The sequence below is a fragment of the Electrophorus electricus genome, chromosome 1, assembly GCF_013358815.1.
Source record: "Electrophorus electricus isolate fEleEle1 chromosome 1, fEleEle1.pri, whole genome shotgun sequence".
In the NCBI taxonomy this organism is placed as follows: domain Eukaryota; kingdom Metazoa; phylum Chordata; class Actinopteri; order Gymnotiformes; family Gymnotidae; genus Electrophorus; species Electrophorus electricus.
The window spans coordinates 21,408,344-21,426,834 of record NC_049535.1 but is presented as its reverse complement, the minus strand read 5'-3'; the positions used below and the strand labels follow the sequence as shown (position 1 = coordinate 21,426,834).

General features: G+C 40.5%; 3 protein-coding genes across 5 annotated transcripts; 1 reads left to right on the top strand and 2 right to left on the bottom strand.

Moving 5' to 3' along the window:
- Window positions 1-611: 611 nt before the first annotated feature.
- faf2 (Fas associated factor family member 2) lies at window positions 612-6,177 on the bottom strand. The gene is made up of 11 exons (XM_027014444.2): window positions 6,096-6,177; window positions 5,044-5,112; window positions 4,770-4,904; window positions 4,585-4,661; window positions 4,330-4,468; window positions 3,755-3,840; window positions 3,576-3,667; window positions 2,368-2,545; window positions 1,892-2,063; window positions 1,498-1,641; window positions 612-1,341 (listed from the first exon to the last, which is right to left on the bottom strand). The coding sequence occupies exons 1-11, from the start codon at window positions 6,156-6,158 to the stop codon at window positions 1,159-1,161; spliced, it is 1,338 nt and encodes a 445-aa protein (XP_026870245.1). The 5' UTR covers window positions 6,159-6,177; the 3' UTR covers window positions 612-1,158.
- Window positions 6,178-7,921: 1,744 nt separating this feature from the next.
- Window positions 7,922-10,324, top strand: higd2a (HIG1 hypoxia inducible domain family, member 2A). The gene is made up of 2 exons (XM_027014402.2): window positions 7,922-8,195; window positions 9,962-10,324. The coding sequence occupies exons 1-2, from the start codon at window positions 7,937-7,939 to the stop codon at window positions 10,126-10,128; spliced, it is 426 nt and encodes a 141-aa protein (XP_026870203.2). The 5' UTR covers window positions 7,922-7,936; the 3' UTR covers window positions 10,129-10,324.
- A 318-nt stretch (window positions 10,325-10,642) lies between these two features.
- On the bottom strand, window positions 10,643-16,556 carry cltb (clathrin, light chain B). 3 transcript variants are annotated; one of them, XM_027014412.2, is made up of 6 exons: window positions 16,027-16,556; window positions 15,263-15,312; window positions 15,033-15,150; window positions 14,112-14,223; window positions 12,469-12,522; window positions 10,643-11,929 (listed from the first exon to the last, which is right to left on the bottom strand). In XM_027014412.2, the coding sequence occupies exons 1-6, from the start codon at window positions 16,208-16,210 to the stop codon at window positions 11,758-11,760; spliced, it is 690 nt and encodes a 229-aa protein (XP_026870213.1). In that variant the 5' UTR covers window positions 16,211-16,556; the 3' UTR covers window positions 10,643-11,757. The 3 variants fall into 3 exon arrangements, with proteins under 3 accessions (XP_026870213.1, XP_026870214.1, XP_026870215.1); XM_027014413.2 differs by lacking the exon at window positions 12,469-12,522 and adding an exon at window positions 13,701-13,721 and having other exon boundaries at window positions 16,027-16,551; XM_027014414.2 differs by lacking the exon at window positions 12,469-12,522 and having other exon boundaries at window positions 16,027-16,552.
- Between the last annotated feature and the right edge of the window lie 1,935 nt (window positions 16,557-18,491).

Below are 18,491 nucleotides of genomic sequence, written 5' to 3'. Positions count from 1 at the left end.
TATATATTATATATAGGAAATGGTTCTTAATGCTATAATTTTTCATTCCATTTGAATCATATTGTTTGTAGCATTTAACATATAACTAGGTATAGTGTATTATTATATACACGTGTATACTGATTGAAATTTTTAAGATTTGTACTTTTTTTAAATGAAAGTTGCTAGTTCTGCTTTACCGAGTAGTGCAATCATATTTTTTTTAATTGTTGTGGCTGATTTGAGAGGGTTGTTCACTAATAAATGTATGATGTATACCAATATTCCACTGACTACTCACTGCTTCAAAATATATAATTTAAAAGTTATTTAAATTCGTTTACTTGCACTTTGCGTAGTTAACACAGCAGGTATCTGCCAACCAGTTTCATTCTCATCTCAGCTTGAGTGGGATAAAACTCTTAAACTGTTTGACACTTGATGTCTCCCACAGGTATGCTATGAAATGAATATTTTAACCCATAATTTAGTATAATATTTTTATTGTTTCCACATACCTACAAAAATATTAAAATTGACATGGCTTTTAAGGTTAGCAGTGTCAGCAGCAGCCTGCAATGGAAAGGTTACCAAGAGCTTGAACTAGAATATTATCAAAGTCAAACCACAACAACATTTTAAAATGTTTAATTTAGAACTGCAAAATTACATCTTTTACACGACCAGCCCAGTCAGATGGAAGATGGTCAAAATAGGCATTTACGAATTACCACAGGCACACTATGGGCAGACTTTACTACTCTAGATACCGAGCCACGCAGGAGTGGCTTTTATCCCCCCAGATGAACTCAGTTTGTCATATGCTCAAAACAGCCCGTCATACTTGTATCAACCTTCATTTGGTCACTGTATGACATTTATTAGATGGTCAACTTTGCATAAAAAAAAAAAAAAAAGGAAAGTATTTGTACTGTATTCAGGCTTGTCCTTAAATATCCATTATATTTACAGGGGCCGTTCGCCTTTCGCATGGTTTAAATAAAATGTTACTTGTGTGGATGGTGGGTCAGATCCTTAATTTAATCCAATGAGATTTCAGTGATCCCTTGTAGAGAGAGTGGCCATGTGGGGGAGGAACCAAAATGGGGGAGGGGCATTCGGAGGGATGAGTGGAGTTGTATGTGAAGAGGGAGGAGCAGTAGGAGCTATAGCTTAATGTCAATCGTCCGTGAGGTCCTGCACAAATAGGACCTGGGAGCAGCTCAGGCCAGCCTCCTTCAGTGTGGGCGGGTTTGGCTGCTCGTGGGTGGGCAAGCATGGAAGCACTCGCCGTGGGAAGTTTGCCACTATTTGGAATTTTTCGGGGGTCTCCTTCAAAGAAAACAAGAAGTCGTATATGACCTAAAAGAAAGGGAAGACGAGGAGAGCGAGTCAGAAAAAAAGGCAGGCTTTCCTTGAGGCTCAGGCTTCCTCACATGGGTTACACCTGCGGGGTTAGAAATGACACGGTTCACCAACACGAATAAAGGCGAGATGCTCGCGGAAGAGCGGCCTTACCACCAAGGACTGAGAGAAGAGGAACCGGCGTTCCACGCGCGTGTCATTGGGCAGTTTGAACACTATTTTGACGCTGTCCGGGTCATCCACAGGTGGCTCGGGGGGGAGGCACTCAGACTTGCGCTCCTTCTCCTCCTCTAGGGTCTGTAAACACACAAACACCAGGCAACCGTCATCACAGCTCTCCCACGCAGAGGCCAAAGTTCACGACTACAGATAAATCCTCGCTTGAACCAGTGCCCCAAATGGTTGCTGATGCTGCGATGAGGACCATCAGCCACAGTTTGACCCAGATTGGGGCCTCGTGATCCCTAGCTGTTATTGCCAGGTCAGTAGACTGCTTTGAGTGTGAACAGCCTTGAGCGTGGCTGCGTGTGGGTGTGTGCATGCTGACCCTGCGCCTCTTCTCCTCAGCCAGCACGCTCTGGCGTGCTGCCTCCTCTTCCAGTCTCCTCTGCTCCTGCTCCTCCCGCCGACGCCGCTCCTTCTCCTGGTCGGCCCGCAAGGACGCCAGGTACGCCTCGTCCTGCTGCTGCCTCAGAGCCTGTGTCTGGTTCCTCTCCTCCCTGACACACACAGTTGGTATTGCAAAAAATCCCCAAAGCCAACTGAGTTCACAAAAGTGTTTATTTAAAAACACACACTTTATTGACACTTCTTTGCATGTCTTGCCCAAAGTAATTTTAACAAAGATTTCATTTGATTTCTGTTTTTTCTATTGTGAAGTAATGTGACTGTACCTTTCACTAAAAAAAAATGTTAAATGAGCAAAAATAAAACAAGACAGGCATCATCTTGTTTACAGTATGCTGCAGGCATCAGTGACTAGAGCTTCTGTTTTGGGGATTAGAGTTTTATCCTACGCCTCACCTCTCCAGCCGCTCGGACATCAGATAGGTCTGGTTGGCCTCCATGATGAAGGTGAGCTGGTTGACGAGGTCCTCAGGCTGGATCAGCCCCTCCAACCTTCCCACCACTGTCATCTTACGGTCCTTCAGCATGATCATGGCCAGGAAGGGATACGTGTTCTCCCGCAAGGCCTGAGACACTGAATGTAATGCTACAGTCAGGTCCTGTGTTCTTTAGGTTTTGCCCAAACAACCATTGTTTAATGCGTTGGTGTTTTCCGAAAACCCCAGTTCAAAAGGACATTCTGAAACACTTGTAAACTTGGGAGGTTGTTATTAAAAGCAGTTACTTCTTAGTTCCCGTCATCAAAATGAACAACTCCAAAGGGTTGAGGAAATGATACAGCAAGCCCGTTTCTATGAACAGATGTATTGTGTATGTTTTCTGTCAAAGCCATTATGGTCACAATACTGTTCTGTTGTCAAAGCAGTTTTGTGTTGACACATTTGGGCCTGTAGAGGTTATGTTGTACCCTTCTGGTTTAGGCTATGGGAGCACCAATATTCTTGCAGCTGTACAACCTAGCCAGTAAAACTTAGGTTTGGCTACTACTACACATACAGAACATGAAAATACACACACACAGGAATATAAGCTCCAAATGGTGATGTCATTGCTGTCATGAATAAGCATGTTTTATGGCATGCAGTGGGCACCAACAAAATACAGGACAAGGCAGAAAATAGTAAACAATCGTTTGGTTTGAACCAATGACAGACAGCCCTTTAAACTTCCACGTCACACCATCTACATGAGTTAGTTTTCTGGGTTTATACTATTCTGCACACTATGTGGCACCCTTAACACACAAGCTGTTGTGTTTCTACTGTGGTGCTGATTTGCAACATCTAGTTTCATCTAGTCATTAATCTGAGACACTCCCCAGGCTGATCCAAGTATTCATTCTCTCTTAGACTTTTAAAATGACCATAGGCCCGACACATTTGCATGTTTCATAGACGTAGCAGAACTGTGCTTTTGCTGCAGACAGATGGTGTCAGTGACCAATTTAATGTTCAGCACGCATGTATTTGCAAGAAGCCCTGACAGGGCATCTTAGGACTACTTATGAGCTTTGTAATGGGCACGCTCATTTCGCTCCGAGTCTAAGCCTCTGTAAAATAAGAGGTTTTACACAACAGAACTGAAGTGGATGGTGCAACACGTACCCCGGTATCCTTCCGGCTTGGTAGTGGAGCATGCCCAGAAGAGCATTCTTGTGTTAATGAAGTTGACCACCTCTTCAGTGCATAACGTGCTTCTGAGGGAAGATTAGACAAAAGGAAGGTCGTGAGGACATGCTGCAAGTGTGAATGAATAATTCCAGACCAGAGGAGGTCCAGCCTACCTGCAAAACTCATCTGTGTCCTGGTGGTCATCGCTGTGAAGGTAAACTAACAGGTAGCGGAGTTCTCGTTTGGCATCATTCAGAGCCTGTAAGCAGCAGGGCAAATGTCAGAGTTTATTTCTTTTACAATCTTACAAAAGTACATATCAAAGGTAGAGGTCCCCAACCCTGCACCTGGAGATCTGCCTTCCTGCCACATCCAACACACCTGATCCTGCTAATATAAGGGCTCTTAAAACCTGAGTGGCTGGAACACAGCTGGTGACCACTGGTCTGGGTTTTTAAAACTTCAAACTGTTTAAACACAGAACACTTGCTTTTACCACTTACCAACCCTTCATTTAATGATTTTACACTGTAAGCAAGTCCATGAGAGCCCTTACATAATCATATAGTCGAAGTTAGAGCCTGTTCATATTCTGTCTAAACTCAGGGAGTGGAAATTGCATAGCAAAATTTACCTAGCAGTGAACATAGCAAAACTAACCTTGTCCACTCTGTTTAATACAAAAACACACAGTAATGGAAAACGTTATGACCAGCATCACACAGGCAGTAAATGAGGCAGGAGTGACCTGACTGTATGTTCCTTGGTAAAGTACAGGATGTGAGCGTCCATACTGTTCTTCAAAACTATGAATGAAAGCCACGACATCTCCAACAGGATCTGTTACACGGCCCCGTGGGTCTGGCCTTATGAATCTCAGGGCGATCCTGGTTAATGAAGACCAGACAGTGTGAGCAAGGATAAAGAGCTCACATGGAAACATTGTGCATTTTTATTTCAACAGATACAGTAGTTTTAGAAAGTTATATTAATGTATTATTACCTGAATATGTCCAGAAGTGTGTAATAGGTAAACCTGAATGGTAGCATTATCAAATAATAACTCCAACCTAATAACCCCTGAAAATGCAAGCAGAAAATAAAAATGTATATGTTTGACACTAAGAACTGTTTGACACTGCTTACATAAAGAACACTACTGGCACTACAGACAGGCAAAACACTTACCCTAGGCTGTGGCCTTGGTACAATATAACTATACACTCTGTGGTCTGCTGTGTTGACCTGTAAGGGTCTGGACGGAGGCGGGTTAAACACGCTCGGAACGCCTTCTTGCTCATTTAGTCTGTCTTGTACTGCAGCCTGCAAAACAAATACAAAAAAAAACAAAAAAACAAACAAAAAAAAACACTCAAGGTTCTCTATAACTGGATATGAAGCGATTCACAGGACCTGCAGTACTTCTCTAAATAAGTTACTTCGGTCATTCAGCTGCTCTCACCTCGATGTTCCAGTTGTGCTGTTCTAACGTGCGGCGACATTGGTCCATTGACTCCAGTCCTGTCAGGTCCTGGCAGAATGAGTACATTCTTTAATATTATTATACCACAAATTGGACTCTTATGCTGTAAAGGTTTGGGGATCAGCTGGTTAGGAACAATAATCCTTCAGGAAATTATGGAACACTGAAAAGCTATTACATAACGTGCTTAGACAATCATGTGTTTAAAAATTTATATATATTTATATATATATATATATATATATATATATAAATATATATATATATATATATAAATATATATATATATATATATATATATATATATATATATATATGAATATGAATTTTATATAGAGCATGTAATAAATGATAAACACTGACAAGTAACTATATTTTGACTAGTTGTAAGCCAAAAATAAGAATCCAAGCGAGCTGGTCATCAATCTAGATGCCTAGCTTTAGTCCACTCATGACAATTAACTATAATTATAAGTAACACAGCTAGTTAGCACACATTCGCGAGGATACGTAGATATTTTACAGTTAGGAAGACAGTTAATCAGGTTTCATAGCAAGCAAACAGTAAGTTTATTTCCATATAACCAAACAGAAGGCCAAAAATACTTACATGCTGAGTAACTAGCTAGCTAGGTTAGCTAGCTAACAAAGTTGATGGCAACTGACATCTGCTAATAAAATAATGGCGCTCAACATCTATAGTATATAGACTTTTATTAGAACGTTATTCTAGTTAAAATGCTTCACAAACAAAGTGTTTCATCTCATAAATATGGAGAACATCCAACAACCTGCTTAACAACCACAGCAAGCTAGACAACCAGCTACGCTGACGGCAGCAAGCCCACCTCGGGTAACGTCAGTGAGCTAGCTGGCTAGCTATTAGCACAGATAAGTGGACAACATAACATCATTTCCAAACGAATAAACTCACTTGGATACGTTGAATACCTACTATAGAAAAACGGTTACATTTTACGTCAACCACGACGAGTAAACGTTGTTAAACATGAACATAAATGTAATGCTACCTGAAACTGAAGGAGTTTCTCAGTTTGAGCCTGAGATAATTCCTGCTCCTCTGGCGCCGCCATCTTACATCGCCAATCCCTAACGAAACGTGCTGACGTTTAAACCAAAGGCACGTTTTCTCAAATGTAATACGCCGCCTTCGTTTTACGTGTGGCGCCCCCCACTGTCTCGGAGGACCTGCCTGCACTGAAAGGGGTCCAATCAGCACGAAAATTTGTCTTTGAGGTTAATCTAATTCAGGAACTAGGACAACTGAAAAAAATGCCTGTTGTTGGAATTTGCCACTTTCATATTAGAAGTATGTATAGGCCTAGTTATATGCTGGCTAGCAAACGGTCATAAAACATTTACCTTCATATAACATGGTTTTAATAAAGTGATTAGGTTTGGGCAAGAAAAGCAGCGTGATGGAGAGAGTGCCAGCTATAAATATTGGTAGATGGGGTGAAACGCAAAAATTGAGCTTGCTTGTGGACGTAGATAAAAAACTACAGGTCCCACAGTGTATTAGGCTGACGACACTGGAGCCAGACATGGTGCTGTACTCTGAGAATAAACTGGTAGTTTACTTCATCATGCAGCGGATTAAGCTTTTGAAAGGAAAAAGATGACATATACTGACTTGGTGGATGAGGTGAGAGAACGCAGGTGGCAGGCATATATAACACCGGTAGAGACAGGTGTTAGGGGATTTGTAGCAAAATCTGCCACGTCATTGCTTGTGCAATAACATCATTGTAAATTATAAGTAGCTGTGAAGGAGTTATCAGAAGTAACTGAAAGGGATAGTCAGTGGTTGTGGATTAGGAGAGCTCAGAATAGTTGTGGTATTGCCCAATAAAGGTTGCGTGGTTAAGGCTTTTGTGTTGTTGTGTAAAGTGGTAGATACAGATAGAACTGGTGGCATGGAACAGACATTACCGGTGCCAGCTGTAGTCACTGTGGAGGCCAGGATGGATCGGTTATGTTTGAGAAGGCTTGCTGATATAATAGGTAAAACCCATGATTAACTGGTGACACTGAGTATGCAGTAACGGTACCAGTGGGGCTGGATATATGGCCTTAGTCACTGGGAAGGCCATCAAGGACTTTTTGGGTTGTGCTTCAAGAGGTGTGGCTTTGTTTAAAGTGAGCTTGGAGTGGGGGTGAGGCTGGGACCAGACCTCACTGTTGAGCCTCCTGGAGGTGTTGTGGGCTTAATAAATGAAATGCCGAAGAAGGGAGGTGTCTACCTGATGACCCCTGAGAAGTGCTTGATGTTTAGTGTATTTGTGTTTCTTTTCCCAGTTAATGTAGTTATGTTCCTGGCTTTTGTTTGCTTCAAAAATGCTGTGGTGATACTACTCTCTGGGCCACCGTAGGACTAGCTTAAATGATGAAACCACCTAGTTAGCTACATCACTATGGAATGGAATGGTAAAATATATTTATTTTCTTACTCCTTGTACCCCCTATCTTCACAAAACAGCCTAAATGTCCGTACTGTGGAGCAAATACTATTAGCTCAAATTGGCAACTGTGACCTGACCTTCTGAACCACTGCATGTACTGCACTAAATATCAAATGCATACTGCTCCCTATCTTTCCATGTGGCATGATGTATGTATGTACACAAATCGATGTGTAAGTGATATCACAAAGTAGACTGATTTTTCTTTTTCAACAGACACATCCCTTGTAAATTGGCCAAAAAGGTCAATGGTGAATAGTGACAAGTAAAAAAAATTATTATTGAGTTAAATGTTCAATATAACAAAAATTCGTTCAATCAACCTTCAAGCAAATGAAAAAGCATTACACTGGCCGTGGTGATAAGATTAAGTGTCACTAGGCGGCAGTATGTTGGAACTGCAGCCGCCGAAGCTGATGAGCGCGACGAGGAAGTGCAAAGAGCTACACAAGTTATCGATGATGGCAGCTACGTCCACCCCGGTTGATCATACTAAAGACACAAGTACCACATCGTCCACAGCCATTGCCGTTGACCTTTCTGCACCCCCAGCAATTGAGGGTTTCACTCCATTGCCACGGCCCAAAGAAGAGGCCTTTAAGGACAAATTTGTACGGAAGACAAAAGAAAACCCGTTTGTTCCTATTGGTGAGTTATGCAAACTACATACACGTTATCTAGTTAGCTAGGTTAGCTAACCGTTTGCTAAACTTGCTATTGCTCAACTCTTGATTTGAATTTGTTGTAAGATATTTTTTGAGAGGTAGGCATTCACTCTAAAGGTTCACATATTGACGTGCATTTCTTCTTGAGTGGCTGGCACAAAAATGTTTGACCTTTAGTAGTATCCAATATGACTTCGTTAGGTTGAATGTGCCCTCAGGGCTTTTGATGAGAGAACGTTAGTAGACGGAATCTCAAAAACATTTCGCACTTCAGACATTAGCGTTACTGTCCTACAAATCTTTCCTCTCATATATGTATTCTATGCAGCAACCATGTTGCTGTTCATAAAAGAGAATGGTTTGATAAAGAAGCTATTTATATAACAGATAATGTAAAGTAATGGAGAATTTTGATTACGAGTTCATAAAAAACTCAATATTTTATTGGAAGTTCACGAGATTTGTATAAAAAAGATCTCAAAGATTAGACATACCGTACGTTATAAGAGCTCATTGTAGTGATCGCCCGTCAATTACAGAATTTGGGGCTCTTGCTAGTATAGATTTGTTCAATAGGAAATGTAATAATCAACCTATCAGAGAAAGCATAACAAAAGATCATCGCTGCTCCATGAGTGCGACTTGTAGATGAAAAAGGTCATTTCCTTTGCTTTCTGTGGATGTTGTTGAATGTAAGCAAATATGTGCTCCTTAATAAAGTTGCTCACATTTAACAGTACATAAATGTTATCCCTGCCCTGCCTAAAACATTTAAATCTGGCATTTGTCCGTAGTGTACTTTTTGTAAATTGGAATGGGTATCTCCTGTCTAGTGACTTTATAAAAGTTATTTAAAAAATCAGTCATGGGGTGGGTTGCAGGGACTTGGGTGTTCACAAATCCCACCTAAACCCTAACAAGAATTTGTCTCCAAACCTTTGCTTGTCCCCTGACACAGAAGAATTCTTTGAATTCCGTGCAAAAATATGCAGTTATGTTGTCCATCATTCACCTAAAAAACAATTCAAACTGCCATCTTGTTCAAAAACAGCACTTTGCTTGTCTTGTAGCAATGGGAGTGTTTTTTGTTTATTTGTTTGTTTTATTTAGAGTAAAGTTGCAAGATCTCTCCCTCTGTCAGGTCTCTTGCAGTGTGTGCTACAAGTTGTTTTTTCAGGCATGAACTAGTTGAGGCTCCACTGACCCCAGTGTCAACTTTGAATAAAAACTGACTTTACTTCTGAATTTTATCATATAGCAGCTTGTTTCTACAAGAGAACAAATGATCCCCCTAAGATGTGACTTGAAGGAAACTCAGAAATGTCTGAAGAAGAAAGTGTTCCAATAATCCTAATGCATTGAGTAGGTTTGCCAGGGTTGTAAAAGTGGTTTGTGCATTTACTGTCAATGGATATGATCACACGAGGTGATGAATATGCATGTTGCCTTCAAGGCTTTCATATAATTTTTTTCTTTTTAAAAATTATAGGTGCTGCATCAATTATTCCACTTCTTATATACTGTAACAAATACCAGACCAAAGCTGAACTAGAAATGCTAACTTGCCATATTTCACTATACATTGCAGATAGCTGGAGCAACACTGCGATAAAGACTGAATGTGTCCTAAAACGGCAAGATCCTTAAGATTAGCCTACTATTAGATCAAAAATGGCATGTTCCTTTCAGCTTTAAGTTATGACCTCACATTTGAGTTATTACCTGCCCTTTCTTTCTGTGGCTCTCTAGGCTGCTTGGGGACCGCTGGGGTGTTGATGTATGGTCTCAGAGCCTTCAAGCAGGGGAAGACACGCCAGTCACAGCTACTCATGCGGACACGCATCTTTGCGCAAGGATTTACAGTCGTCGCTATTATAGTGGGTGTGGCTGCAGCGGCCATGAAACCCAAGCCATAGAGGAGGGGGAGGGAGCCCCCCACCAAACCCCCTGCCTCCTTTATTTTTATGCAGTAAGGTGTGACTGGTGCTTTATTTTCCTTCTATATATTGCTTTTTGCCTCATGTATGAATTTGTACACTTCAGAAAGTACAATGTAAAGTATAATATATGGTGTCTGAGAATTATGTAATATTAAACTTATTTAACCCCCCACCCCAGGTATTGTTTGGTACTTTAGAACAAATCTGAAATAACATTTAAAAAGCTTTTTTCAAAAACTCTGCTTTCCTGTGCGGATCTTAAGACAGCCCACATCCTCCTTAGTAGGTCAGGAAATTGGGGCATAAAAGCAGAGGGCATTCCTGGCTGTTTCTAATAACAATCATGGTCTTCCATCTCCTGAAAGTGAGAAACAGCCCTTTGTTTATCAACAACATAAAACTTGATGACTGCAGACAGATTGAGCCTAAGTGGTGAGTTTCATCTTTTAACTGCTTTTGCTGAGGAATTTAAATCAGAAAACAACCTGTGTCTGTAAAATTGTCCCAAGGGTTGTTTGTGTTTTTATTTTTATTTAGAGCAAAGACATAGATGGACTCTTTGGCAGCCAGTCAAACACAATCTGTCATACAACAACAGAATTGGTTAATTGAAAGGCAAGTAACAGTATTTAATCTGTCATCAAGAAAGGCCTCGAAGCTGTAAGATATAGAGTGACTAATAGTGAAGGTAAATATCAGTAACACTAACATGCCAAACTATGTTCATGTTAAAGAATCAGATGAAATGCTGATTATTAAACCTGGTCAAACCTGCTACAGCTCAGAGACAATCAATATACAGTAGGTTTAATGGCAGAAACAAGACCACCAATAAATAAGCAATTAACATTCTGAAATAATCTGTTAACTTGGAAATGGCTATTAATGAGACTAATTAATAGCCATTTCCAAATTAACAGATATGAAATATCTGCGACATGCGTTCTGGAAATGACTGGGCAAGAAAGCAAGCCCCATCAGATTTCTGAATGTAATATGCTGCGCAATTGTCATGCCAGCCCAGAATGCTAATCAGAAGCCAACACGGGAAAGAGCAACAGCGTTTCTAGTTTTGGAATGGAGACAGGCTTTACAATAGATGTGAAGGGTTCCAAATCTTGGATTTTGTAACAGACACGAGAAGCAAAAGGATCTCCTGTAACAGAAGGTTGCGTTAAGTTTTGGCAGGACTCCGGTGAATGAACATGATCTGATTATATGATCGTTCACATGCTGGCGAAATGGAGACATAATGCTCTATGGCACATGACTAAAAATGACAGTTTATCTGCCACACCACCTGGATATTAAAATAAGGGCAAACCACTGCACTTGCCACAGTCTTGGCTACAGATTTTCTTAAACCGCTCTACTTCTCTAGGTTGGAGGCATGAATAGCTCCTATACCTTAAAAACAGGCAAACGTGGAGAAAGGGAAAAGGCATTTTTCATTCGCTTCCAATATGATGGGGGGGGGGGGGGGGGAAATGGTGTGAACAGGCCAGAAGTTTAAATCACACGCCATCTCTAAAACTGTTAAAAAGTAAAAGCCAAAACCGTTAGTGTACTAAAATAAAGTGCGAGAGGGAGCGGTGGTGTAGGGCCTTAGCGAACCAGCGGTGTCTGTTTCAGGGAGATGAGGACGGAGCGCATTCGCGACACGTCTTTTGTCTGGCGGCTGGTCTTGGGGTTGAAGTCGCACAGTCGGGCCACCTTCTCCCATTCGGAGCCGGGGCTGTTGTCATCGCACTCCTTCAGGAAGGCGTCCTCTGACGCTCTGTGGAGGCAGACACGTGGAGATGTCAGGACAGAGAACGAGGAGCCTCTCACAGGTAGTACTGGACACATGCCATGCCAAAGGGAACCATGAGATGGAATGGGAAAGCAGATCCTTTCAAAGCATTTGATCATAAGTAACTCTCAGTAGTGGTGGTGGTGTGCGGGGGGGGGGGGGGGGATAAACAAAGAATAAACATAAAAGAAATTAATGATAAATAACTTACAATCCCTCTCAAAGGACTACAAATCACTTATAATAACCAATAAACCTGCAGATGCAGACATGCACATTCAGAACAGACAACATCCTCAATATGTTGTGGCTACAAAGGAAAGAATCTGCAAGAGGACATCACACTCAGCAATCTGACACTAGCAAAGACAGAGAACAGCAGTATCATCCCATCACTACACATGTGTTCCTCTAGGTCCCCTGAGTCTCGAGCACTATATCTGATCAAGAGGAGTGGGCGTGTGATGTCATTTTGCTGATTTGTCCTTTGTTAAGGTTTAAGGATAATGTGACTGTAGACATACACAAAGCCTATCACATCAGAGTTGGGCTGTTTGTAGAAAGCCTTATCAGCAATCCTAGTGTGCAAGTTGGTGGAAGAGAGAAAGAAGACAGAAATGCAAGAGAGAGAGAGAGAGGGGTGGGGGGAGAGAGTCAGTCTTACACAAGCTACACACAAACAAGGTGTTAGAGAGCCATCAGAAACTTTCTCATGACACCAAGAAGACTGTGATGGTGAGACTGTAAGAAATTATTAAAAGGCCAAGTTGTATATTTTAATTAGAACATTCACAGCATTACACGTTAGTAATGAAAAAAGTATGTACTGAATTCCTTGCATATTATCAGTCTGTAAAATGGTTTTCAGGACACAGATTAAGTTTAGAAACAGACTAAGTTACTGTTATTATTACTGTTATAATTACTCTATAACTTTTTAATTTGTACAATGTACTCATATTTCTATTTAAAACTCAGAAAACCCCTAACCAACCATGTACTCCATCATCTATTTCTATCATCTATAAGGTCAAACAATCAAAGGTTACTCTATACTATAATGGCTACTTGTTTGACTTTTTTCCTTTTGTATTGTCCAAATGCAACTAGTTTACATACTATTTATGTAAATTTTATCCATGTCCACTCTCTGTCAACTTACCAGAGGACACAGAGTTCTGCGTTTGCTTATTTTTCTTCGTTTTTCTTTCATGTTTTTTCCTCACCTCGTTTTCTCACATATCCCCCTTAGCTTAATCAAACAGGGATTTGGCCTTGGTCATGTGCCTTATGCAAACCTGATTCATAAACTTATCCAGCGCTGGTACAGATCCAAGTTTTTAAGTTTTTGCATATATCTGAGAAGCACACTCGATTTCAGCTTAGCCTGTCCTAAATCAAGCTTTAAACTAGCCTGACATGGAGACAAACGTTTGCCAAAATTGTAAGTGCTTTCTGAAGTAGAGGATTGTTATATGCCAAATATGCCTGATCCGGGAATCTTTGCCCGATATAGTGATCTTCAAGAAAACTTGTGTCCAAAAAACCAAATGTTGAAACCAAGGGACTCTTAACCCTATTTAGCAGGTATACACGTTTGCCTAATAATATGGTAGACATTATAACCTTGTAAACAAGATGGGTGTCTAATAAATAGCAACCAGGGAATCTGATATAAAACAAGGTTTTTTAGACAGTCTTCTCTGCGTGCATGCAACTCTGCAGTAAACACACATCGATAGTCGGAATCTGATACCGTGCAAGACTTGGATACAGTCTGTTGAAAGGTATGAAAGAAGGATGACGTTAGTACTCAAGAAAAAGAACCAGAATGGTTTACGCTAACTACACAGTTGAACGGTTTATTCTTATAACCTTAGTTACATAGTCCTTTTATGACACACATATTACAGCATAACATTTAAGCTATGGCCCGACATCTACTGTTGGCTACATTCAGCTCTGTCACTGGGGATGCAAGCCTCCAATACTAGTTGGAAGTCTTGGCTTCAGGGACTATAATATTTAACTTGATTAAACACTATATGATGATGAGCCAGTGATTTATAGGAACGGGGTGGGGGCAGATTTACATTTCAGGTATTTATTTAATTTAATTTGATTCTCTCATATGGTAAACTGTGATCAAGCAGCTGGGGAGAAATACCTGTTGTTGACTTTGTTCTTCTCCATTTGTTCTTGCTGGTGCAGGTGCCAGTCCTCCAGTTCCTTCTTCGCTTTCTCCTTCCACTCAGCCTCTGCTGCCTTTGATGCAGAGTCTGCGGACCAAAACCCCAGCTCAAGACCTGCCCTACTGATGTGGATCTGAAGTATCTCAACAGTCATGATCTTATAGGTATACAGTCATAAGAGAAGCTCCCAGAAAGGTGTTTTAGATGTTATTGCCTGCGTAGACTGACTCTGTGCATAGCATTTTTATGAACCCAACAAGAGATAAACCAGGAGAGGAAAGGACCGGAAATATAGTTTGTTGTGGTGATAAATGCCAGTCAACGACTTCGTGAATAATTAAATAATTATACGATCTTACTGCAAAGTTTAGGGTAATCTAATCTTCAGGTGATGCATTAGGCTATAATTTTTGCAGCTTCTTGAAAAACCTGGTAAGATTAGGAATGTAAATCAGGACTAAAGCTAAACTCGCAATATCTCCAAGAAGGTGGCTGGACACCTTTGCTGGAATTTTTGTCTTCAGCCTTTTGTCTTCAGCCAAATCTGTTTGGTTTTTTTTTCAAAACATGACAGGAAGAGTTGCTGTAACCATAAAGGTATTGTATCTGGTGATATGGTACAGGTGTATAACCTTTGTGAGATTTTATATATAGACAAAGTGGAAACACACACAGACACACACACACACACACACACACATCATTATCTTGTTCCGTCAATAATTACAACATATATGCAAAACCTGTTCTCTTGTAAAATCTTTACAGCTGAACACCTACAATAAACCAATGACCAGTATCACCACCCAGATGTACACTATAAACTGGTACTTTTACTTTTTGCCTTTTCAGATAAACCTGGCAGTCTTAGATTAATCTAAATGGTGTGCTAATACCTAATCGCTCCAGCCGTTCCTTCTGTTCCTCACGCCACTTGCGCAGACTTTCAGGCTCCTGTCTCTGCTGGTCGACCTGGGCAATGGCTGCATAGCCGTCTGTTATGCCGTTGGAGTCCTGACAAAATCTCATGCTGTTACTGAAGCACTTTTGGTGATCAGCTGCCAGAGTGCGGCTTACGAAGAATTACATGTACCGTGTATGTACTGGTCTATTAAATATCACCTACCTGAAACATGTCTCCGTTTACGGCTGTGGCGGGCGTTCCTCCAAATGCATCTGTTTCATAAAAATAAGTGACGAATCGAAAATTCTCAGTTTCTAGCTACTGTTGTTGAGCAATAGTTTCTTGTTTTACAACTCGAGCACTAACTACAGGTATAGTTGGAATGCAGCAAATCTCGTTCAGGAGTAATACTTGCTTATAAGCAGACGAATACGGTGATGTTAGCTGGCTTTACCTATGTGAAAGCAGGACTTTAACAGCAGGTATAAAGGACTGCAGCTGTCTTAACTAGCTAGGAGAGCTAATTAGACGAAACATGGAACCTAGTTAGGCTAGCTACTGATCTACATCAGTAAAGCAGTAAAACCCACCTGAAAAAACAAGTATTTCAGGTAGGTTTTACTGCTTTACTGATGTAGATAATTAACAGCAGACAATTCCGTAGTTGGCGTGTATATGGAAACGTTAGTTTACAGGCTAGCTAGATAGTCAGGCGACCAACCGCGCGTTTATAGGTGGTTACAGCTATACTACTGATGTGAAGGATGTTAGCTGCGCTGGCTAACAAGTTCAATTGAAATGGCCACCACGTCATTAAAAATAAACATTTCCAGCTCGCAAAAGCTCAGAAAATGCTGCAGCTTAACTTTATTTATTCATTGCTGAATGGGAACCCTTGTTAAGATAATTCCAGAAAGCCAACTAGCAAGCAACCAAAATTACAACAAGCCAGCCAGCTAAGCTAGCTAACGTCTGAGGAGACCTACCTTCGAGGGACTGAGAAGACAAATGCGGCTGTGGGGCTTCTTCGAGAGCCCCGAAACCATCGTCGTCGTCGTCGTTCTCAATAACGGCTATCTCGCTCTCCTGTTGAGCCAAGAAAGCTGCCGCTGGGTCTTCTTCTGCCTGAACTCCGTTGTCAAAGGTGGGGAACCCAAAGGCGTCAGCCATTTTCAACAAAGTAACACCTGCTTCCGACACCTCGCTCTGAGCTACACAATTTACTCCAGCTGTTTTGTTTGGGGGTTGTTGGTTCTTTTGCTAAGAAAACTAGCTTGCTAACACACCTCAGAATGTGAAGTAACCTACTAAATAAAACCGCTCTTATTTGTATAGGTCAAACCCAGGTTCAGAAGCAGCAGATCGGCACTTCGTTCCAAAAAGCAAACAACGAGTGCTAGCTAACCTGCGGTGCCAAAGGACCTCGGTTTAGAACTCGGGTTGAAACCTGGGAAACAATTTAACTCAAGAGCGGCGATATGGTGACATCTACCGGAACTTGGTGGATCTACAAGTTATTATGAACGTTTTTAACCAAGACTATCATAATGAGATTGTATGTTAAGATACTGTATTAATAGTAGCTGATTTCTTTATCTGTTTGATTGTAAACAAATAATGCGATTAAATAATTGTAAACATCGTTTTACTTGATTGTTTGTTCTTGTTTTCCACTAATTGTAGTTCCCTCGATTCAAACCTTTCTTTCTATCACATACATATGTATACATACTTTACACATAGGCTTACCTTTAAACCGCCATTATTACAGAGGAAGAAAAGAACTGAAGCCAATTACAGAAACTTGCATGGGGGCATGGGAGTATACCTCAAAAGCATTTCAAATACTGAGTACCAGATTGGACAATAATATATATGTAATATGCAGGACCGGTTTAACCCCTTTTGTTGTCCTGTTCAATATAAAAACAATGACAGTATAAAGAATATCCCCTGTATGAAGTAATAAACCAGTACGCCTACTCTAATTCTGATGCAACGGAAAAAACGAACAAAAAGAACAGGCAGATTATTGCTGAAATAAGCTCCTTGACCACGTCCTGACATATTTATATTTACATTTACATTTATGGCATTTAGCAGATGCTCTTATCCAGAGCGACTTACAAAAGTGCTTTGTCATTTACTCATAGAATACATCCTAGCCAGTACAGTAGGTTAGAGTCCAATATACCAATGATCTAGAATACAGATGAATGCTGATACCTAGACATATACAATACGTAAGGTCTAGCCTAAACAATGAAAAGTGCAATAAACAATAAGTGCTAGAGTTTGTTAAACAACATAAACAATACCCTACAATAAGTACTAATTTAGTCAGTCAATATGGGAGCAATGTCAGTTGTCCTTTAAATATTCCGGAAACTGATAACTGTGGGGACCACCACCACCACCACGTAACATGACTGTTACGTAACATGACTGTATATCTGTATATCTGTATATCTGTACCACCACGTAACATGACTGTATATCTGTACATCTGTATATATAGATTTAGATTTATACTCAATTAACCTGTTACAACAACTGTAGATATGGTACTATACAATGGATCTGTACATTCTGTAGATTGTGTACATATATACTCAACCATATACATTGTACATTGTGTATATAATCATAATATACATATATTGTACATACATTGTTAATATATTTTTGTACATAAATAGAATATATATTTATCTGTATATATATATATATATTTTTCTCTATGCACCCCTGGTTCTCTTCCTCAGTTTGGACAGAGCACTCTCCACCATTTCACTGCGTGTTGTACTGTGTATGACTATGTATGTGACAAATAAACCAAACTTGAACTTGAACTTGAACTTGAATAGATGGGTCTTCAGTCTGCATACATGGTTAATTCATGAGTCTTATATTTTATCTCTTTATTTCGTGTTTTTCTGGCTGAAGTTTTCATTTGAGGGCCCCATTCTCAATTTTCCTAGGCGGTGCCACCATTTAATATATTTTTTTGCTAGCTTATAGTATGAAATGCTAAACGAAAAATAGAATCTAAAAGTAAATTAACGTGCGCTGTATATCTCGTTAGTGGACGTGAATATGGATGAAGTAAATGCCAAAAAACTGATTCAAACTTCTTTTTTTTTTAACCCATTGATGCTAGGCCCCTTGTCATCGTTGATCGTGAGGCCGCGTTATTCTCCGAACCTACAGGTGGCAGTATAGCGACACTACGGAAAATAACGGCAACGCGGGACCGATGCATGCGAGCTGTAGTGCCACAACTGCACATTTTGCACATTCGCGCAAGTGACAAATGTGTATTGTCGAGCATGAGTTATACTTTCGCAGCATATGCTACATTCACATTACAAGCCACACGAGTTGATTTAGGGATTGATATGAAAAACCGCTCGAACACTGCAGAGAATTTAAGAGCGACATGAACGATCCT